General features: G+C 48.5%; 1 protein-coding gene across 4 annotated transcripts in view; it reads left to right on the top strand.

Annotated features, from left to right (window-relative positions):
• The window catches only part of hth (Meis homeobox homothorax), a 369843-nt gene that overhangs the window by 18443 nt on the left and 326996 nt on the right, over positions 1 to 24404 (top strand). For all 4 annotated transcript variants that reach the window (XM_050180825.3, XM_072289362.1, XM_050180826.3 and 1 more), the window contains exon 2: positions 17669 to 17907. In XM_050180825.3, the coding sequence (XP_050036782.1) occupies positions 17669 to 17907 (239 nt within the window). The remainder of the gene's footprint in view (positions 1 to 17668; positions 17908 to 24404) is intronic.

A 24404-nucleotide genomic window follows, 5' to 3' on the forward strand; every position in this document is an offset into this window, starting at 1 on the left:
GCTTTGATACTACATTCGGTTGCGACTCCCCTCCATATAGGTGGGCCCGATGATTTCACGTCGTCCGTGTTTACAAAAACGTCGTGCAGAGACCGTCGACGATGATTGTCAATGTAAGTGACCAGCGCAAACGAGTGAACGAACGAGTGGGCTGCACGTTTTCTTCGACCGAGTCCGACCAACGGCCAACCACAAAAAAGGGCCCAAAGAGCCAAAGGAAGCGTTTGGCTTTAAAAACTAAAAAAAAAAAAAAAGAAACTACGTTGTACTGCGTCGACTCAGAGTTAAGCCTGCTGGGAAGGCTTCTCGCGAAAACCTTTAGCTTATAGCCTGTCGACGTCATTCCACGTGGGAGGTTGGCGTTCGTATTAACTGACATCTCTGGCGCGTTTCCGCGGTCGCATCCTATCATTACATGCACTGGAACGCGCACCTGTCCCAGGTATGCCATCGCGGTAAATTAATGGCCTCGAGCTTCTTCCCTACCCCCCCCCCCCCCCCCCCCCGTTTCTTTCTGCCATTAAACACTGGCGGTTAACAGGAGAACATGATTTAGCTTGTTGTCAAGTTTCGTAACGACAATGCCGACCATACTACGGACGCGGCTGCATAGCCGCAGAATTACGAGACATGATTAACGATCGACCTATCCCCCCTTTAGGCCCCTTCGTTATATGTGCAACGAGTTCATAGTCTTTTATTATTTTTTTTTTTGCCTTTTACGATCCTCGTGGGCGCGCGTGTATTGTGACTCTATACTGTGGTGCCAACACGAACCCGAAAAAGCGGATGCGCGCAGCTTGCCGAGCATGTTCGAAAAAGAATCATGATGGCGCAATTACCTTATCTCCGGCTTTGTAGAGCTTTCAATATAACGCGTTCGGTCATGTTCGTGGCAGACCCGTTCTGCACTGAAATATAGCTTGCGTCAAAGCGCATTCTTTTGTTTTTAAACGAAGCTTTATGTCTACCTGCCATCTCCCGAACATCTGCGGATGTCTATATATATAGGAAGGCAGTAGTTTTCATAAATTGAAAAAAGGGTGGGCGCATGTAGAAAAACAAACATTCGCTGCCTTCATATATATATCAATATATGTATCCGGTGTTTGATAAATTGAAATAAGGGCAGGCGCACGTAAAGAAACAAAAAGAAACATGTAATTTCGATATTACGGCCGGGGTTCGGCCTGCAGACTCTTGATGAAGGCTGGACCCCTGCCGAAACGTCGAAATTACATGTGTGCTCTCGCTTTTTTACGTGCCTCTGTACTTTTATATATATATATATATATATATATATATACCGTCCATCTACTGTACAATGTTACGAAGCAGCTTCGGTTCGTATAAGAAAATAAAACACGCCCGAATCGTTATTGCTTGTCTTCTTCTCTTTTTTTTTGGCGGGGGGGGGGGGGGGGATCAACGTTGTCATGCTTAACCTTATTGCTACACAACGGTAGAAAATATCTCTGTATGTCAGTCATGACGTCACTGTAATGTCGGTTACTCCCGCTGCGGTGTTTCGAAACCAACTTTACCATACCAAATTAGCATACATTACAAGTTTTTTTTTAGATAACTTCACAGTTGATAGGTGAGATGCTTTTGTACGAGAAAAAGCGTGTTGTATAGTTTTCATATATACAACTTCGAAAATATGTGTCGGTAGACCGCTGAAGCAATCAAACCACGAACGCGATGGCTGGGTAATTGAGAATCTGTTACCTTGTCGGGACACGTATACTACCTTTCAACGTATGGCGCTCTCGCGCACACACCGGTACGTCGTCTGTGTAACCTTCCATCAGAACTGTGCAAGAAAGACTCTTATCGCAACTTGAGAGAGACCGTGTTCGGCTTATCGGCGCTATGCGGTTTCTTCGGCGATGCATAATCTTTTTTTTCTTCCCTTTTTTCTGTAAAGCTCGTTTTGCGTTCGACCAAGAAATGAGATTTATGCAACTAACTGACGCTTTCGAGACGCGCTTTAATGTCGCTTTATTTTTTTTTCGACTCCCCTTCCCCAGTGTAACGCCAAGATAGTCGTCCAGGAACGAACGCGTAAGGAAGGTCCACCTCCCCGAATCGCCATGGTTCAAACCTGATGGGAGCGTTGTATCGTTAAAGGGACGCTAACTGCAAATATTAAGTCAAGTTAAAGTGATAGATTAGCGTTCGAGAATCTATAAGGCGCCGATATTATCCCCAAGAAAGCCTTAATAATGGAGAAGTTTAGATAAGCTCAGGACATGATAAGAAACTCCCCTGGGACGTTCAAGTATACTTGCCCGATGACTTAATGAGTTAAATTCTGTGAATAGTACTCAACCACTCGTTACAAAACGTCATTTTATTGCATTATAAGGCGAAATAAAATGTTACTCGTCCAGTTCTATTTCATTTTAGAAAAAGAAAGAAGAAATTGAGATAACCCTTGACAACGACGCGGGCGGTCGAAAGGTTTCGTTTTCGTTCGAAAAGAGACGGCTGCCGGGGGCCTCGCAGATATAAGTACAGCTTTACAGGCTGGGGATAGAAGCTTTAACAAAGAAAGAAAGGAATATGAAGTAGATATGGGCAAAACGGTAGACTGCAATAGATATAGTAAATTTTGATTGGTTCACGCAGCCCAGGTGTCCGTTTGTTACCGCCCCGTTTCCAAGGAAATGCCATTAGAAATCAATTAGATCACCACCACCCATCTCTTTCACAAACAGTGCAATTCCCGGTCACGTCCCAGAACACCACGAATATATATATATATAAGGTAATATTTGTTGTATTGTCCAATAGTAAACCATTGACAGACCTTTGTCATAGGTTACAGGCAACCTCTGACGAAGGTCCAGGTTGCCTATCCACATAAATCCAATTGTATATTTTGGATAGAGAGCTCTTCATATATAGTTCTCCATTATTTCTCTGCAACGTCGTCTGGCTGTTTCGATGCGCGTTCTCTCTTCGCCTTTGTCTTTAGCCGGCATTTATAAGACAGTTGGCTAGGAGAGTCACGTTTGATTACTAATGTCGGGCGAGAGCGTGATTTCTGTGCAGGTGAACAATAACGAAGTAAAAATGTCGACCGCTGCAAAAATGCTCGCCCAACCGGTGTGCTTGAGCAAATGTCGACGTTTGAGGAAGCCATTTCTCGTCAATTACTGTACGGATGACCTGAGCTGGCGTCGTCTTCGAAGAAAAAAAAAAAAAGGTGTTACGACTTTCCGGAAACCCGCGTTCCGCTTCTATTCAAGCTGTTCTATTTATGTTGAGGAACATTTCCCTGCGCACACTTTATCCTCATCAACTTCGTTGCGACGAAGTACGTTGTTGCGGTAGGACAGCGATGCTATGCTAAAACAGAACTCTCTGCGAAGCTGCGATGCGATATGAGCGACGTGAACTGAGAGGTAGGCAGCGTGTCTGAAGGTCTTTAATTACTGAAGGTAATTGGAACGATGCACGGTGTATGACGGGTGCTGTCATTTCGAAGAAAGTGCTGAGCTGTTTACACATGGGAATTTCCATAGTGATGCTTTCCACGACGCTGAACTTCCGGCTCGAAATTCAAAAGCAGGAAAGCTTGGCCTTCATTTTCTCCACTAAAAATCAACCTCTCATCACTAAAATGAACAAAATAGTTTTGAATAAATACTTCACCAATTTATATTAATTTAGTGTTAGTTAGTGTCCCTTTAAAAAAAATCAAGGAAAAATATTAATGTGGTGCTGGAGGAACTAATTGTGAATAAAGTAAGCGTGCGGTATGCTAGTTTACAGCCATGAGCACCGGATAGGCTCTAACCAAACTGTCGCACACGATCAATGCAGTACATGCAAATTAGTAAGAGATGGTGATAAAGGATGTGTTTAGTACATGATAGCAGTATGAAATGAGACTGCAGTAGAGAGAGTCGGAGAGAAAGTGATTTTCCACTGAAAACGAAAATAAGGGCATCAGTGCGTCTGGTTGAAGAAGCTATTCTGTGAGCGCTTCAGGCGCTGACGCCTTATTTTTTTGTAGTTGTTTGTACCTCTCCATTGCATCGCAGCACGTTAGAATAGCACGTTGACGAAAATTTTCCTGCACACACTTTATCCTCAACTTTATTGCAACGACGGACGTTGTTGCAGCAGGACTTTTAGATAGAACCAGAATCCTTTTATGATCATTACGTTATCCGAGGGTTATCGTTGACCCAGATGACCCAGTGTTAGTGCATTTGGAGCTAGGTTCACCAGTTCTGTAGTTTGTCGACTTGGAGCTGATGGCTATTAGGTTTAGCTCACGAGAAAGCTGTATTAAGGCCGGAACACCACGATAACAACTCGGAGATTGTTGTACTTTACCAGAGCCATTCACGGCGTCCTACATTATTCGGTGATCATCCATCGACACCCACATGAACTTGTGGTCCGCACCCATGGTCATCCACGAGCTAGTACGAACTTTTGATCCACTGACGCTACCTACTTGTCCTACGGGTTCTATTCCGCTTACGACGTATCATCTATCTGCGTACCTACGCCAGTTGTTATTGAGCACCACTGTCAGTAGTAATCCAACAGTGACACAACGGAACGACCCCAGTTCGACGCGCATATCTAGAGATTAAAGCATGACGCTTATCTTAATATTATCGGTCGAGTTGTCGCGATGCGATCACGTTGTAGCGAAGTGACGCAGCTGTTACTGCTCTGACGCATCAGCTCACCAGGGAGACGACAACGAAGGGGGATGAGCTCCGTCAAGTGCAGATCCGCTGGTACGAAGACAACGAGAGGTATCATTCAAAATAACTAGGTTTATTAACTTGGCATTAAGATTTATAGTCTACGCATATCAAATACAAAACGATGTCGTACCCGTCGTCGACGGCCTGCCCGACCGGCCTGGTATCCCGCAGTGAAGTGATGCCGTGCCTCCTTGCGTGTCTTGCTCCTTGGTGTCCCCTTGCTCTCCTCAAAACTGCTCAGGCGAGTTTCCACAGCATTCAAGGGACCCGCGGGACGCGCACGCTTCTCCAACAATGGCCTACTTCGACGAATCAGGCAGGCCGACGGGATCCAATAAGGTCCAGAGTTTAGGAGGCCAGAAATGGTCGCGAAAACAGTTCGCACACGCCATCTATTTGCCCATAACTAATCAATTTTTGACGCCCGCTACAGCCGAGCGTGAGGCGAGAGCGCGACACATGAGCGACGTGAAGGTCAGGTATGGCGGTGGGAGCACGTGCTCGAGGCGCCGTCGCGGTCATTCCCGCAAGAAAGGCTTCCCCCCCGCATCCACGAACCCACAACATTCCCGGAAAGGAAAAAAAAAAGGGGCCCGCGGTATGCTTGCTCCCTGCCCGACAGCATGCTGGGACGACTGTTCTCGGCTTCAATTGAAATTGCGTGACGCACCCTCCACGTGACATGCTGTCGCTTGAAAATGGCCCCAGAAACACCCTGTTCCACCTCTCTGGCCGCTTCATTGGCATCGATGCCGGGAGTCGCTCGTGGCGCGTGCAGTTTCCACAGAACATTCTGCTTCGCGCAGCGTTGACACCTGGGCTGCCAGTCTGGACGCCGTCCAATCTCGCCCGTCTTGTCGAATCCCGCCATGTTGGTGCTTTTAAGCCAATCAGGTAGGCCGTGGCAGACGCGTTGGTCAATAAGAGCGGGCGCGATGACAAATTTGACGGGCCGACGGAATTTGAGCGTGCCCGCAAAACAGCCAAAAGTACCCCGCTCCTAAGAAGACCATTTATTTGCCAGCGCCGTGGAGTGAGGAATTAAACTATATAGAAGGAAGCGTTACGTCAGGCAATCAGCTCCTCGTGAAGCCATTCCGTTCGCCTTCCCTCCAAAAAGTCGGCCGGACACGTGACCTCTGAGACCCGGGCGTATTTTAATCGACGCGCACTGCGGCTGCTGTGGCGAAGATCGGCCGCCTCAGCGGGAACGCTAAAAACCTACAGCGCGCTCTTCCCAGACGATCACGAGTTGGGCCGACTAGTTTGGCTTCAGTCGTGTCACGCGACTGTCCCTCCAAATTCTTTTACCATTGCCGGCGCCTTCTCAAGCTCTCACCGGGGAGGCGTCCGGTCAGCCGAGAACCACAGACGGTGGACCGTACGCACCCTAGGTGCATCTGCGCCGGCCTCGGGTGAGCGGACGTAGGGGCTGCCTCTGGCCTTTGAGCACCGTCACCTAGTCGTAATCGCCCGGTTATATAGCCACCGCGAAGGGGGGTGCTGGAGGAGAGAGCTAGGCGCGAGCCAGGCGGAGTGATACCAACGACCTGCGAAAGGAGTCTGAGCCGAGAAAACAAGACGGGTTCGGAAGCAGCGGCAACGGCATGGCCGTTGTCTACCGCGCGAGGAGGGCAGACGAAGAGGGGGAGGCGTACGACGACGACGTCGCAAAAAAGCCGGCTAGCTCGTAAGGCTCCGTCGCTTCGCCCCGGCGCGCCCGTAGAACGCCGGGGCCATGATTTATGGCGATACCCCGGTTCGTGATTTATGTGGCGGCGTGTTATTTCTTTCTCTTGACGCTGTCCCCTCCTCCCCCTCCCTTCTCCTCGCGCAACCACCTCCTTTCCATCTCCCTCCCGTCTACATGTCCGTGTCCGTCTCACGTTTGAAACGATAGATAGAGCTCACCGACTGCCGGTCCCTTCTGTCTGTCTGTCTTTATTTATTATTATTTTTTTATTTTTTGCTTCCAGCTTTCGAAACCGTTCGGTATGCTCCGACGTTGGCGGTTTTTCGCGGTGTTGTTTGGGTGGACGTGGAGAGAACTTCTTTTAGAGGGGGTGTTACCGGCGGAGGCAAGGAGGGAGAGCGTTGTACAGCGACAACGACTGATAGCCCTTGCTGCGGTTGGCTCTCGGTCGTATAATTACCCCACATTTGCCACTTTTGGCGAGCGCGCGTGCGCGGGTAAATCAAAGAGTGAAGGGACGTGTTGTCCATGACAGGCTCGGTAAACGGTGCTTTGTTTTTCTTTCGTTTGCGTTCTTTTCTTTTTGAACCTCTTCTCTCGCTCTCTCCCCTCCTGTGTTGCGGCTCGCTGTGGCTAACACTCGTATGTGTATACCTACTACACGGTGTGGTTACTTTGTCGTGTCGACCGCGGGCGTTGATGTGCGTGTTGCCGTGTTGAATGGCTCTTCGGCCTGTCGGCCGCCGACTGTATAGCTGGACGCTCAATTGAGATGTATGGGCTTCTTTCTGTGCGCCAATGGCTTGGGGTTAAGGGGGGATGCGTTGATGTATGGGGCGCGCGCGATCGACGCTGTAGACAAGCGGTATGTTTGTAAACAAAGAGCTGTAGGGCATCGTACAGACGAAAATAGCAGACGAATGCGTTGAAATAATTCTTGTTCGCTCTTGGCTTCTTCCAACGACGATCTCTGCGAAATATTTTTGTTGTTGCTAAAAAGATAGTTACCTTTTAATCGTGCCCGCTGAGAATGCTGGTGTCAGTAGAATTCGTGAGCTGTAAAAAAAATTATTTTAAAACGCCCGCATAGAATGCGATGGTAGCGCCGCCGCATATTTGTGACTGTACGCTTTCAGTGCACGTCGTCCACACTGCGCCGTGGTACTATAGCGCGTTTTAGCGAAGCGTTGCCTACAGCTGTCGTGTCCCTACGCCGCTATTTCCCCATTAGGTGCCCGAAGCATGTGGACGCACTTTAGCGGCTACAGGCAACGTCGAGCTTCCGCCTGCGACAACAGCGCCGTTTTTCTCCCCTAGTGGGCGGATTCGAACATCGACGGTCGTCTGGTGCCCCGCGCGCCCGTATAGCGTTGTAGCGCGTGCTGTACCGGTGATTGCGTTTCCACGTTGGCAAGTGTGGCAACCTCATCCCACAAGCCTTGTACACGGTATTTTTTTTACGTCGTTCGGTGACACGACGCCTTCGAAAACACGAAGCACCGAAAAAAAAATTATGCAGGTCCCATGCACTGAGAGAATCGATGTAAACGAAGCTTTCTGTGCTGTTTGCTTTTATTGGCAATAATTAGCGGTGTTGTTAACGGCGAATGCTTAATTTCTTCAATTTTTTGTCTAGCACAAGAGTGGTGAGTTGATGTTAAACGTTACTTTGCGTGCACCACTGCTGTTTGTCTGACTAGTACACACAACACAAATGGAGATGTGTTCGCTTGAGGCGTTGTTGTGCGCCATATTTCATAACCTCTGAGAGGGTTGAGCATTGTCATTGCCCCACATGGCACATCCCACCGTGGCACAAGGCACCGTGGCCACCGTGGCACTTGAATTGGATTATGGAACTGTACGTGCCAAAACCACAATCCGTTTATGAGGTGGGCCGTAGTGGGGACACTCCGGAGTAATTTTGGCACCGTGCTGTTCTTTACCGCGTCCCTAAATCAAAGTGCGCGAGCGTTTTTTATTCCGCCCCCGTCGGAATGTGGCTGCTTCGGTGAAATCGAGCGGTCTTTAAGTACACCGCCCAGAGGAGGAGGAGGAGCAGGAGGAACTTTATTATTGCAGAAACTGTTGCGCGGTTTATTCCTGGGTGGTGACGGACGGTGACGTAGTCGCGTCCCTACGCCTACGCAGTCGGGTCCGCAGTGTTACGTCACTCGCGGTGACACGTGACTTCGCGAATTATTCAAGGCAACGTCTGTTATTTGTGGGATCTGTTGCTTGAATTGATGAATTGAAGTTTAGAGAAATAGCAAAACACACAAACGAAATGTCTGCGTGTTTTTTTTTTTGTTTTTTGTTTTACTTCGCACCGAAGCGAGAGAGGTGTACTGCCGCTCCGTCTGCTTGTTCGCACGGTCGTGCGGTCACGTGCGCAGGTACCGAAACTAAGCGATTTTCTACCGTGTTCCAGCGCGTTATCACGCTGTGCGATCCGTTTGTTCTGCCTCAGTATTCGTGTAGCACTGAACTCTGCCAATAGTCATGTGTCCTTGTGCACAGCGCGCGAAATCGTGCGCTGCCCCAAACGAGATATCACAACAGCTCGCGCACAGCGCCATAGAGAAAGTGCGCAGCGCCGAGAAAAAAAAAGAAATATACGAAGTCGTGGGTTTGATTCAGTCTGCAGCGCATTATATAAGCGGTCGTGCAGTTAGATTTTGGGACGAGTTAAAGGACACCCCGGTGTCAAAACCACTCAGGAGTCCGCCACTACGGCGGGCCTCATAATTGATTTTGCTTCTGGCTTGCACATCTCCATCATTCATCATCAGCCTGGGTACGCCCACTGCAGGGCTGATGATGATCATCATCAGTTTAATACTTCTTTTGCAACGGGTGCGATGTGCCACGCGAGGCAGTGGATGTGCTCAACCCTCTCGGAGGTTATGAAATATGGCGCACAGCAATACCTCGAGCAAACACGTTCCCCTGTCTGTCCTGGGTATTACCCAGACAAACCGCAGCGGTGCACGCAAGGTAACGTTTAACACCAGTAACCTTCGGGTTTTATTGCTTCCTTCTGAGTATTTGGTTTGCCTGCACTCAGTAAGCATTTGATGTGGCATTTTCAACTTTTACACCAAGATAACTTGGTAAAACTCTTGACATAATGCGAAACGCATCGAGTCAAGACAATCCGTATTAAATCCAGCATGGCCGCTCTCATTTGGCAGGCCGTTCCTCGTGCTTCTCGGCTCGCACTCGTGTTGGCACTTTCGTTCGCATTGCAGAGCGTTTGTCGCGGGCTGTACACTGGCTGTGCGCACCGCATTACCTCGCGCTCGCGGACACCTGCACATCTTGCGGTTTCCAGCACAGTCATCCTTGATGGCGGGCTGGTAAATCGTCAAAAGCACCGAGTGGCGCCAGCCGCTGCTATTCACTTCGTATCCCTGTCGCCGAGTTCCGTCGGACCCTGCGGTTTCAGGGATGTAGGAGCCGGGTGCGGTGGTGTCTGGTTCGGCGTTATCGCCGCGGATTCCGGCTAGCCGGACCCGCGGGCACGCCGCGAAGGAGTGGGTGTTTGTCATCTAAAAACCGAGATGGGGGTGCCGAGCTAGGTGTCCGGTTTCGGGGCTCGGAACGCAGCGTTTAGAAAAGGAGGGGAGAAAAGGGAGGTGGGGGAGAGCGTTGCCTGGAGATCGCGGAGAGGCTCCCTTTCTTCCTCACCGCGCTCCCTCGTATTGTACAGCCGACGCACGATGAAGGACACTGCGGGAAGAATGACCGTCTCTTTGTATTGTGTACGGCTAGAGTGTGTTCCCTTCGCTCGCCTCTGGTTGTCACTATCTCTCTTTCTCTCCCTAAGCTCTAGGTGTCTTTTCCTGCCACTTGGCAGGCGGCGGACTACACTACTTACCCGGCGGGAGGGGAGGGGGTGTTAGTAGGTGGGGGGAACGCGTAGGCAGATGAGAGTTGGTTTGCTGGGTGCGACGGTGCGAAACGATAGGCTTCAATCACTCTGTTGGGGTGAATGTAACGCCTGGACGGATCGGAACCGGTGATAGGTTTCGGAGGGCAGAACAGTGTGTTTGGGGGCAAAATGACGCCCGGATACACCCATTCTGGGTGCCTGTCGTCGCTGTGGCAGGTTTCTTATTCCTCCTTTTGCTTTGGTTTTTCAGACGTATAGAACTGCGTTGATGGCTCGCACGTGCGGCGTCTGCGAGGTGGAGAGTAGTTTCGTGCTTGTTATTTCGTTAGCCGGGTGCAGCAAACACCCTTTATGATGATATGTACCGAGACTTGTGAGATTGACCGTGAATACGAAAGTATCCTTACGAGCTACGCGACATTATAGTTTTCCAAGTACCACTGTAGCAAAGCGGCCGTACGTGGCGCCACCTGGTGCTGACGACGAAGGTTAAATCCGGACGACCAACGAAATTCTTAATCCTGTCTCAAGAATCGGTGCAAAGTTTTCGAAGGCTCGGAACAATGCCGCCGTGGTGGGCAATTCGGTGTGGCGTTCTTCTTGCCGTTTAGCATGAAGTCGAAGGTTCGATTCCCCACTGGAGCGCGAGCACATCGCGCGTGACGGGCGCCAGGTCGGAGCAAAGGGGGACATTCGTTAAGCCGCAGCCCGCTCATCTCCGAACTTCCTTTGTCAAGAGCTTTTGGTGCAGGCGAAGTCGGTGGTTCTTGATTAATCAGGCGCGCACGCACACAGAGACCACACATATATACGTGCATACGCACATACATACACACATTCATACACATACACACAAACAGTGGAAATGCCGTTCAGCATTATGCCCGAGTGTATATAGATGCATTATCTCGTGCTTACCTGCTCCGTACGCGTTATCTTCTTTCTTTTTTCCGCGTTCACGTCGCGAACGGAATAATGATTAATGATCTTTATGCGAGACGAACTGTGGTGGTGTAATGGCGCGCCGATGCATTCTTTGCGGTGGCAGCAGCAACGCCAATGGAGCCGATGGAATCGCAGGTGTCGGTGAACCCCCCCCCCCCCCCCCCCCCTTCTTCCTCCCAACCTTTCTCATGTCTGCTTCGTTGGCTCGCGTCGCCTTGTTCACGTTGGCATAGATTAAATGTCAGCGCGAAACAACGGGGCATCGCGCTCACCGCACGTAACGCACATTCCGCCCCGTGAATCTGTATTTGATGGGACTGGAAGGGTCTCGCGACGTAGTAGCCTAAGGGGGTGCATACAGGGAGATTCGATTCCAGTATAACGTATTGTTGGTATAACCAACGTTGTGTCAACTTGGCGGAACCCGCTAAAGAAATGAAAATTTTCAACTTATTTGCCAGCTGTGTGTTGTCTCAGGAGTGTGGAGATGCGAAGAAAAAAAATGGGGCGACACTAACTTTTCAGCGCACAGGACTAATTGGGACCGGAAGCGGATACATTTGGAGTGCTTCTTTCTTTTTAATTATTATTCTGTGGCAATGAATGGAAAGCCAGGGGGGCGGGGGTCCTCCTCGTGTGTTACTGCGCCAAGTAGTGCGGCACAGTTTAACAACACTTTAGTTTTCGCGGAACGGATACTGGAGTCGACGGAGCTTCGAATCTGCCCAAACGTGGAAGAAAAAATGGGAAGTGCAAGTTGTGTTTAACATCGAGTACCGTTTCTTTCGGTCTCGTTCTAAATGTAAGCGCTGTGCTAAATAAGATGTTTATCATTTTTATTCCCCAGCTTAAGGTAACGCGAATGAGACTGCGTGACTCTTTCCAGGAGTGGTCGTACTTGTGCGAGCTTTGTCTTCGTATGCAGCTTTCCTTTCATGACCACAGAAAGCCTTCTGCGGGTATTGATTTAGTGTTGATGGTGACAGAGATGAGTTAGCGTTTATATAGTGCTTAGTGTTTGTCAATTCGTGGATGTTAAGGTGACTTCAGTTGTCGGGACGTTGTGTATTTTTGATAGCACATGAGACATAACTGTTCGTAAAGATAGCTGAGGGCATGTTCATTGCGAAAGGTGGCTGTTTATGGCCAGAACCGGTGCTATTGGCAATGCTGTTGCACTCGATATTGATACAGGAAAAGGTCTCCGAGATCCCGTCTGTGCCCATGCGATCTCGGAGGCCACGCCGAGCGCATAGCTTCGCACAAAGCTTACTACAAGAACTCTGGCGCGGCCGTCGTTTACAATGATAAGTGGTATACGTCCATAGATCAGTCTGGTCTTCATGCTGTCATTCTTGTGCTGTTATACTTATTACGATTAATGTTTCGAAATCACCGAGAATCGCATCTTTTTTGCATGACGTATTTCCGTCTCCCGCAATCGCTTTCGGATATTTGTTTTTGGTTCTTCGAGGAAGCGGCCGCTGAGAGCTGGATTTGGACACCGCCTATGAATGAATGTATAGGATAGCGTATACGTTTCTGCCCACAGGCATAATCACTCCGAAATATTTTATTTATAACGCAATCTTTTGTTGAGAATGATCAATTTGCAAAGTTGCACAGCCGTTCGAAACCAGAAGAACGAAGTTTACGTCAATCCGTGTTGGCATTTCGAGCCAGTCAGAGGCGTCGAGTTGGCGAATTCGACATTGTTTCCAAGCAGAATCCCAGCTGTCACGTAGCCATTAATGCACGGGTGATTTCTGCATTACGATGTCGCTCCGAAGACTTAGAACTCACTGCAGAACTTCAGGGAACATCAAGCGTTGCTGAATACAGTGTACCCACTTTATCATAAGGATAAGGATATCATAAGGTTTCGGGTTTTATCATAAGGCGGTGTACGTATCATCGCTTGCGTCGTCTGCTACATTACCATTTTTAGAGCTCATCGGCGATTCCACGAACCATAATTCCCGTTTCGTCTGGTATATAGTTCATTGGCCGTCTGCTCGACACGTTTCATTTCTTTTTTTTTTTTTTGCGTCGCCTGGCGTTTTCTGTGTCGAGCAAGATGCTAACTTCTGTCTCACAAGCAACCCTGCTCGTGCAGCTGCGTTTCCTTACTCGTGGAGCCGACGTGCGTCTGTTGTTTACGTGGGCCTTTCTCACGCGGCGCTGTCTCATCTGCATATGGCGGCAGGAACTGCGTCCTAATGAAGTTTGACATTTGTCGTCTGCATTTCGTAGGTGCAACGTAGTCTGCTCGTCATTTTATAAGTTCGTTCGTATTTCGCGAAGGGAATAAATCAATATGAAGGGAAGTTTGACAAAGGGACACTAAATAGAATTTTTTTCGGGCTGTGTTAGTAAGCTACGCTCCTACAATACTGAAAAAGCAATCCTATCGCGAGAAGAGTCTTGGTAAGCCGGGAAAAAAAAAACATACACACGCAAAAGTGACGGATGGATGGTGACGCCGCCTTCGAGTTCCCGTACCAGCCACTCGTGGCGTCATAGATTTTGACGGTGCCTGCTCGATGCTCGTTAATGTCTTATCTACATAATGTGTTAAATGGCCCTGAGACTGAGATATGATACTGAAAGCCCTATAAAGGTGTCTGCGTACGGCATCCTGTCAAGCGCTTCGCTTCTGAAAAGGCTGAAGAAACATTACACTTACGTGGGTTTTATTATCATGAGAAAGCTTTACTTTAAGAGCGAAACATATTGTAACCTCCAAAATATGGCGACCATTTCACTTTGGGACGCTTTACATTGGGATGTTCCACTTTTAGATTGTGACTTTGGGACATTTCACTTCGGGACAGTTCAGTTTGAAACAGTTCATTTCGGAACACATCGTTTTCATTTTTTTTTTCGGGTGTTTCACAACGGAAGTCGTCTCACTTTTGGGATGTTTCACATTGAGGGGGTTCCACTTAGGCGCATTTAGCTTCGGGAGCTTTCGCATTGGACCCGTCAAGTCTAAGGTACGACGAATCGTTTATCGGCAAACCGCTTCACCTCGCGCTACGCCTTCCCTGGCACGGTGCTCGTTTGTTGAACCCCACAGACGCGTGCATGTGCGCGTTTCAGCGGCTATGACGCTAAGCGACTGGGCCGTTCACCAGACCAGCGCAAAACACTTGGCTCGAAGAAAGAAAGAAAAGAAAGGGAGAAAGAAAGAAAGAAAGTGGTGTTTAGGTGATCGCACAACGGCGACCGTGCCAGCGCTGAGAAAAGTGTTTCGCTTCGCCAACAGGCCGGCGGGGCGGACGCCAGGGCTTCCCGGTATAGGAGCTTTGAACAGAACAAACTGCGCTGTGGTGGCTCGTTGTATTGAAAAGGCAGGCAGCGGGCACGGCAGGCTGCAGGCGTCGGTCGGCGTTCTTCGCGGAGTGCCTGCCGTGTTGAGGACGACACTGAGTTTGAAGTGGAGGTTAGGGGGGGGGGGGGGGCTTTAGCGTAGCGTGAGGCTGCTGCATGCCGTGCGTTTCCGCGCTCGAGTGTATAAACTGAGCCCTTCTTCTCGAGGGCCCTCCCAAGACGATTGTTTATATATATGGCCCACTGGAAACCCTCCTATGCACTTCTCTCCCGAGAGACGACCCCCCCTCGCGGTTATTATACCGTCTTGCTTGCTTTACCGCTACGATTCGTGGCGTAAACTTCTTTCGGGGGTCCCGTTCGGTCGGTCGCCTGCTTAGCTGGCGGTGGTGGCTGGATCGGAGCCAAGACTGTCGAAGCCAGCTACGAAGCGAGAGAGAGAGAAAAAAATAGAACAAAGAAAACGAGACGACGAAAGGCGAGGGGGGAAGGCTGAGCCGGTGATTGACGTCACGCAGCCTGGTCGTGACGTCATCTCGAGGTGGAGGTTATAACGCGAAGCGTATGTGCGCGTGCCTTGGCCCCGAGAGCGCGGCGCAGTTTGTCCTGTCATGTGCACGGAGTGTAGTGGTATGTAAGTGTACGTCTGACACAAACGGCACCAAGATGGACTCGCCTTTTAGTCACCTTACTGGAGCGTCCTTTCTCTCGCGTCTTTCGTAATGAGCGAAAACGGTAAGACAGGCACACTTATAATGGTCTTCCTAAACTCGCGAATGTTTTCCAAATTCGCAGAGAGGAAAGAGCGGGAGAGAAAAAGACGTGTGAAAGAAAAAAAAATAAAGACAGCGAGGTTAACCAGAGATGGTTTAAATTCACAGCATAATCTTGCTGTTGCCCTGAAGACATGATTATTTGATGGCCTTCTGGCACGTCGAAAGCCAAGAGAGTTCTTAGGCGACGCGCAAGACAAACACTGGTGAAACGAATTATGTCCATGCAGACGCGACAGAGTGCGCATCGTCGTCACGTGTATGCTATAGCGCAAACTTGATTCAGTTGAAACCTTCAAAGTTGGATGTCCGTTATTGGGCCCGGGCTACAGGACAATCTGTCGTCTGTGGTATAGTTCCTTGTGGCGGGTGGGCGGGAGTCGCTGAATCTACCGGGCTTGTGTTTCTGGGCCACAACGAGAAAAGACGGTGGTCAAACCGAGCAAGCCCTCACCAACCCTATGTAACTAATGTCAAGTGACTCAAGTGACGGATGTCACTTTTATCCCGAGCCTGTCCTCATCCTTGAGATGAAAATTAACTGATTTGATTTGAGTACTGTGTTTTATTATTGTACCGTTACGCGCAGGGGCGAGATTCAGCGCTGGAACACGGATGTCAGGAGAGATTTTCGCTAGAATAGCAGCTTGGGCTCGTTGGTTTTCCATCCTGGTGTTAACAGCGCGAAACGTAGACGGGACACGAGACGAGAAGAGGACACCAATTAGCGCTTATGGTCTCGCTTATGGTCTCGTGTCCAGTCTACGTTTTGCGCTGTTAACACTATATAGGAGAGATCTTGTCCCTGCGATTGTGAGAAATGTTGTCAAGCGTTTACCTGCGCTTTATAGCTGACCGGTGGTCTCGTCTGTGTAGGGGTCGGTGAATCGTTATCAGCGCAAGTTTGCAGAGTCGAATTGCCGAGGTTACTTGCAACCTGTTGCTGATAGTATTCGAAAACGCACCTGCAACCTGCTGCTGATATTACCCTTGAGGGTCCTGGTTGATGCTGTACTATGTATAAGCGGATGAACTTCATCGTTGGTTACCGTGCACGGTATAGCCTACGATTAAGAGAGAGGACAGAAAGGAGGCAAGATGCCAATTTGGCTTATTTGCAGTGGACATCTTTATTCAGGACACGGTAACGTATACCGTGTTTGTTGTTACTTGGAACACCTTTCCGAACTGATTTTCTTTTAACCCTTTAACCCCCACTCCCGAGCTTTACTGGTTGTGTGAGGTTGTACCGATATCGCCAATGACGAGTCGCAGTCGTTCAGCCCGATTCTGTGCTGCTCCCGCTGCCAAAGACCAGTTACGGTCGGCATTGAGGGAGAGCGGCGCTCAAGAGCAGCTTTTTTTTTTTCTTTAAGTTTTTGTGCTGATTCTGACAAGAAGCCAACTAGTACATTTTCAGAATGAGAATGACATAGAAAAGTTGACCATACAAGAAAAAATTCGTGAAATTTGGTACGTTCTTCCCCAATTTGTGGGTTAAAGGGTTAAGAATCGCATAGAGCATATACCGCAATTTGGCCTGTTCAGGTGACCTGAAGAGACGGACATTTCTTGCAGGACAAGTCGCACTGTCTAGGTAACCAAACGAGATATATTCGCTAATTGACCTTAAAAAAAAAAAGGATTCACTTTAAGATACACGTATAAAATTCGAAATAGAAGCCGGGCAGTGTCGCGAAGTCATTTATACATAGTTGAAATCCTAAGGGTGGCACCGTTTTCGAGATGTCTATCCTTGAAATGTGCTACTGTATGCATCGGCGTTCCTATTAGCTTTCCGTAAAAGCTTCTTTTTAGCTGTTCAGGAGGATTCATTAGAAGAGTGGCAGGTACCCTGTGGCCTCCGGTAAATCTTCGTGGGTGTATGGGTACAAGTTCTGTAGCCCTGGGAGTGTTAGCCAGCGCCACAGGCGGCGATGTCGGCGTTAGCGGAACCACCTAGCAGGCATCATGCACAACAGTATGCGAATAACTTAGCTGCGAAAACAACTCGCTCGATACGAATGCGTCATTTGATGTGCCTTACTGGTCCGTGCTGATGGTGACACTGACTGTCACAGTCAGTGACACTGTCACCGACACTGGCGGCGATGTTGGCGTTAGCGGAACCACCTACCAGACATCACATATACAGTATGCGAACAACTTAGCCGCGAAAACAACTCGCTCAAGACGAATGCGTCATTTGACGTATCTTACTGGTCCGTGATGATGGTGACACTGACTGTCACACTCAGTGACACTGACCCCGCCCTTTCTTCATGCGCAGTACGACGACCCGGTGCCCCACTATGGCGCCGGCGCTGGCGGCGGTGGCGGGGCCACCGCCCTGGAGGGACCCCTGGGCGCCTACGACCCGCATGGCCGCATGCAGCCGCTGGCTCACAGCCCGCACCCCATGAACGCGGCAGCCGCCATGTACGCCAACCACGGGGCCGCCGGAGCCGCCAATCACGTGATGGGCACCGTGCCGGACGTGCACAAGCGAGACAAGGACGCCATCTATGGGTGAGTGCACTCCCTCTTCCGGGGGGGGGGGGGTGAGGACATACTTGGACGGTGCTCGTTGCGCCAATCTACAGATGATATATCAGTAGACGTTTATATGATGTGTACGTAAGCCGTCTTTTAGAGCTTCGATAGACTACGTGTAGCGCATGAGCAATCGGTTCATTGTCCATGTATATTGACTTACATAAGTTTCTGCAGCATTTTTTTTCGGCAGGTTCGCATAGTCTTAAAGCTCTAGACTCTAGGGAATATCTAGACGTTTATTCGTGAAGTCCGTATGTATCTAGACAGTGTTGGGAAGCTGAAGCTGAGAGAAAGAGAGAAGAAATTTTTATTTTGCCGGATAGTTATGTAGGGCCTGGGTACATTGCTCTACTAGATGAGAGAAAGAAACATTTTCATCTAGTATATCGCCAGCACCCCCTCTCCATCGTGTAATGTTTCTTGGTGCGGAACCGTTATTTGACACCAAATCAGTTCTGGGACTCTTGAATGAGGTCGACTTGCATGTTTTTAGCCCCATAAATTCGTAGCACATCCTCTTTCATCCTCCCTTCTTTCACATCCTCCCTGTTATCTTTGTTTTCCCCCTTTCCTTTTCCCCCGGTTTAGGGTAGCCAACCGGACATGATTCTGGTTAACCTCCCTGCCTTCTTCTTATCTCTTTTCCTCCTTTTTTCCTCTTTCCAGAGGATGCCGCTGCGATAGTAGTTTTGTATACCACATGCCTCCAGCCCTTGCATCTCAAAACAGTAGTGCTCTTCGCAAATCTTACTATATCGTCATTATTTCACAATGTATCTTTCGTGTCCATTGTACAGCTCATTAACCATTGGCATAATTTTATCTCGAAGAGGCTTTATGTACTTTACAGCGACTGTTTTTTTAGGCCCCTTTACAGCCACGTTACATGTACGTCTGGTTATTCATAGCTCCACTGCAAACTCGTTAACACCGGTCTGGCGCTCTTTGGCCATATTTGGCCTTTGCGCCACAAAGCACCACATTCACCACCAACATACTGCAGCGCAACGACTTTACAGCTGCTAGTTTGTGTTAGGCCATAAGTACTTGTGGTTATAGATCTACCAGAACGCCATCCTTTCAAAGAATCTGCCTAAAAGCAATACAAAGTCATCTACGAGGCAGGAAATATATGGCAACTAATATCACACCAATACTAATTTCACCAGCTTGTATATAGCTCGTATACAATTCATTGTAAAGTCCCCTAGAAGCCTAAGGATAGTTTCAGTCCACTGTATACACACATGAGTAACTTGTTTAGCATAGGTCTCTATTATCCCCGAAGTACTCTCATACATTTATGCAAGGATTCTGGGTACCTATAGTCCCGGACATTAATTCAACGTTTGTTTATGCCGTGTCGATGACCGTGCATAGGCAATAAAGAGAAACCACATGATTGAGGTAAATACATTCTATGTATGTTAACACACTGGACAGTCTGCGCACTGTTCAAATCAGCTTGTAAGCGTTGAATAACACGATGTGTAAAAACACGTGTTGCATTATGGTATTCACGGGTGCGTCGACTTTCTGTTGGGTTGCATGAAAAAATAAAAATAAAAAAAAACGTTTGGAACACATAGAAGCTAAACTATGATTAAAAAGTCGCAGAAAGCAACATATGCTAAATGATAATTATGAATTTTCTGTGTCTGTTCCATAAATGTTACACACATTCCTTCGTAATGTACATACACATTCCACAGGCAATATTTAAGAGTTGTCTGTGGTCCCTGCACCGTATACAGGTAGTCTAAGAACTTACTACCCTCAAGGATAATCTTCTTTTTGCGTATAAAAAAATAATTCTGAATTACATATTGAAGTTAAGCGTTCTAAAAATGAATACAATCTGTGGCGAAGGCAAGCAATCTGTAAGTCGTCTATAGAAAGCTTATAATGTGCTCCTATGTATTTTGATAAGGATAGGACCGTTGCACAGTCGGTCAACTAACGCCCATAAACTTTCTATCGAATATTGCCACCGTGATATCTGCAGGCTATATGAACGCAGAGCGCGAGAAGTCCATGCGTAAGCAAGGTGGCCTCTGTGCCATCTTCTGACAGTCTGTAGACTGCTTAAGCCTATTCGATGAATCTGTGGCGGTGACCTGGGGAACATACGCTCCTGTACTTTTATTCACAAGCTATTGTCTCTCCGCAATTTGCAGCTTAAATATATGCAGAGCGATATGAAATCTACACTTAAGCTGCACGGTCTGGAACGTCGGCTGCAGGCAGTTTCACGAGCTGCTCCAGTCTGTTCCGATAAGGCCGTGATCTGCGAATTTAACGCCCTCACACTTCTTGATCGGCTATTGCCGCTAATTAAGGGTATTGGCAGATTAACGTGCAGTCAAAGCGATAAAATTTTTTAAAAAATGTCTAGTGTCATAGGTAAGCCAAGCGGTGCCTGTATAAGACGTCTGCGAGACAGTTTATCGACTTCCCCAAAATCTACTTCGATAAGGATCGGCTCGTGTCGACGATTCGCGGCGGTCGGCAGAACGCGGCATGAGCAGAAGCAACGCCGGCAACAGCAGCAGCGCCGAGACGTGAGCAAGCAACCAACAGCAGCAGCAGCAGCAGCATGCAGCTGTTCGTTCGCAGCAGGTGGGGAACGAAAGCAGCCCGCGTCGCCAGCCTGATCGCTGCACGAGAGAGAGGGTGGGGAAGGAGGAGGAGAGTATACGTGTGTGTGTGCCAGCCAGCGAAGGCAGCCAGCTTCGCGGTGACTGCTAGCGAAACGGAAAAACAACCTCGGCGAGGAAGCAGGAACGCGCTGTAGTACTGTGCGGGGCTAGCTGCGACGCCGGGGTCTTGCGGCAGAAACAGAAAGCTTGAATACGAGCGAAGGATTTTAAAAAGGATGACAAAACAAAAATTAGGGAAGCGACGACAGGAAGCGTGAACACGTGTGTTCTGCGTGCCACGGGCATTGTGAATATGCGCACACGCTTACTTGACGATGACTTGGTGTAGATAGGTAAAAAGAGAGAAATGAAAAATGAAAGATAGAGAGAGAGAACGAGGCAAGCGAGGCCACTCTGCCGCAGAAAACGACGCAAACTAAACTTTCGGGTTCTAGTAAAAGCTTCCCAAACGCGCGTGTGTAGCCAACCTTGTGTTGCGTGTGCTATGCTCTAAGTCAGGCAGGCTGTGAAAGGATGCTTTTAACAGTCATTACCACTGTGCATAGGCAGGCCCGCCGAAGAGCCAAAACTGGAACTGGAGTGCGCGACTGGTGGCGGCAGCAACTTGGTCGTTACCTATCCCTTTCATCAATCTCGCAGTTTTTAAGTTGATGCCGTCCGAACGATTAAATTGCTGATATTCAGTAAAAACTAAATAGAACGTAATTACCCCCTCGCCGGCGCCTTTGTGACGTTCTGCTGCTGAGCGGGAGGTCTCGGGTGCGATACCCGGTCGCGGCGGCCGCATTTCGATGGGGATGAAATGCAAGAACGACCGTGCACCTGACCGTGCACCTGACCGTGCACTGTATAGGTGCACTGTAAAGGGTGCACTGTATAGGTGCACGCCATGTTTCATTGGCGCTTGCTTATATATATATATATATATATATATATATATATATATATATATATATATATATATATATAAACGAGAAGAAAGGGGTTAACCGAGGGGCCCGATTTTTTTTTTTAGTGATATCATAAGAAGCCAACAAACATTGATACCCAGGACAACATAGGGGAAATTACTTGTACTTAATAAATGAAGTAAGGAAACGATAAATAAATAAAGGAAGTGGATGAAAAAACAACTTGCCGCAGGTGGGAACCGAACCCACAACCTTCGCATTTCGCGTGCTTCTTATGATATGACTATATATGTTCCCTTGGAAACATTGTTATAGAAATATTTTTTGCTTATCTGTTAAGGCTCTTTTTGTTTTTTTCAGTAGAGTTCCTGCTGAGATGCAGTTGAAATGATTCATCGTAAGACACGGACAAAAGGAAGGTAATAATGACGACCCGGCGCTGACTCTCAACTGATCGCCGTGTCCTTGTTTTTACCTTCCTCTTGTCGTCCGTGTCTTGCGTTGCGCTGTTATTGCGAACCTTACAATGAATCCCGACCAACTGGCCCAGCTTGCCGTCTTGATGCTGTTGAAAGGCCACGGATGATTTTTGTAAGTGTTCAGAGCCTGAGAAATTGCCGAGGTGGTGCAGTTTCTTTTTTTCTTTAGTTTTTTTTTTTTGTTGCGCGCCGATGCCATGGACAGAGAGGGGGAAAAAAGAAAAGAAAAAGCGAAACGTTGCGCAAAGTCACAGGTTGCTTGCCGCAGCCGTAATTCTTGCGCTGCACTGAGACTAAGCCCCCCCCCCCTCCACACACACACACACACGCACACACACCCCGCAATACGTGGTTCCGCCGAAGCCGCCTCGACATGTGGTTCCTACACGGGGGCTCCGCGCTGTTGAAGTACCGCAGTGCACCGATGCAATTCGACGTGCATTTCATTACTTCGTGGTTATTTCTACATTTTTAAAAATTTCTTCGCGTGCGTGTATATATGGTACTGCACGAACGTGAAGTGATGATGTAACACCCTGATCACTGCGAAGTGAATTTAGGAACGGGCTGTGTTACACAAGGCGCGAAAGGGGAAAGGAGGAGGACGCTCGGACGGAGCCCCCCCCCCCCCCCCCCCCTGTTGAAACGGTCCAGACACCAGCTGTGTTGTGTAGTACGCTGACTGCACTTGCTTAAATTGCATGTTTTTCCCGCTCTTTTTTTCGTCGGTACTCTTTCGCTCTCTCCTTTCGCCTTGTTCGATCTGAACTTTCTCGTGCAAATCGTGTTGAAAACGATGCTGGAGGCTTTTTTTTTTTCTATCGGCGTGTCGCGGTAGGGCTTACGATTACGCAGATACGATATCAAATAGACTCGCCCCGTAAAGGCATACTTGAAGTTTTGGCAAGCTAGCGGGAACGCGAGAACGACCAGCCAAAAGACGACGCTATACACCGACATTTCCGTACCACTTGGCAGCTGCCTGCCCGTGACGTCACATACTTCGAAAGTGTCGGAAAGGACTAGTTCATTGCTCATTGTCGAGGAACGAGTGTTTCTTCTTAAAAATAAAATCAAGGACAGGGCTCGCCCCGCGATACATTGGGAATTGTTTCTGCTCAAAAGAATGGCCCAAAATGCGCCAAAATAGTTTGGAATCTCTGACGTCATAGTGGGTTTAATCTGACGTGAAATTTGAGAAAGAGAAGTTTCTCCTACAGTTTTTGCCCCAGTTACAAGGATGTCTTGGTGGGTTAGTTGGTAGAGCATATTAAAGGGTTCACAGCGTACACGGACGATGACTGAGAGAACAACAACAGGACACAGCGCTGTGTCCTGTTCTTCTTCTCTCTGTCCCCGTCCGTGTGCGCTGTTAACCCTTTACGTTGCCTTAGTTAATCGGCCATTTCTTTCCGCCAAGGAAACTCGCATTGGGAACATTTACGGAATGCCAGGCTGAAATTTATTTGCCACACTGCGACGTACAGCTTAACGTGAGCCTAAAATTTAAGCCAAGCGCATGGGTGTGGTGGCAGTAGGCCCCCGTCGTGATGGGCCCGCCGTGGCTGGTAACGGAACCATAGACTCCTTGCTGAGTAGAGGAACACCATTGCCAGTGGGTCGAAAGTTGTCGAAAGTAAGAAAATTTTATTTAGAGAATCTACGGACGGATTTAGAGAATCTTTTTTTTTGTCCACTAATAATCTTCAAACTTTATGCAACCATCCAGCCGATGCAGTAGTTTGTGAGACGAAATGAAATAGACTTGTTAAAAATACTTTCTGTAGTCAGGATGACAAGTCTGTGGACATTAACAACGACTGCATAGGTGTCGCCATAATGCCCCTGGACAGCTTACCAGAACTCGCCCAAAAGCACTTAGGGACAGCGGCCGCACTCTATAGAGAGGACGTGTTCTGGCGCTCTAGTGGAGATGTCTATAAGAAGTCAATTAGAGCGTTCTACTAGTGCTCCACACGATGACCTGTACGTTGCCTAGATGCTTTTGAATGACTCAACATACACGGGATGGTCGATATGTAGGAAGAGACTCCGTTCTTTATCTCATTACAGGTGGTCTACAGACTCACGCGTACCCGAATGCAACCATACGCATAGAGCTATACCTGCGGCGGTTTGAGTGGTCGTTACGCGTATTTTTGACCCGCGTCCTGCATCTTACGCAACATTCGCATCAATAGGCATCGATACCAACACACCCGCTTCGCTCCATCTCGTTACGGATGGTCTACAGACTCACACTTAGCAGTGGGGCTTCTACTTTAGCTGTACGCGACCGTTTTAGTCGGCGTTAACACATATTTGTGGCGTACGGACTCTTCGGGCGCTCGGCATATCTATAGGCTATCTTACCGAAGCGTTTAGGTGCCGCCATCTTGGGCTGTGAACGCTGCTGTTCT

This window comes from Dermacentor andersoni, chromosome 7 (assembly GCF_023375885.2).
Source record: "Dermacentor andersoni chromosome 7, qqDerAnde1_hic_scaffold, whole genome shotgun sequence".
Lineage (NCBI taxonomy): Eukaryota > Metazoa > Arthropoda > Arachnida > Ixodida > Ixodidae > Dermacentor > Dermacentor andersoni.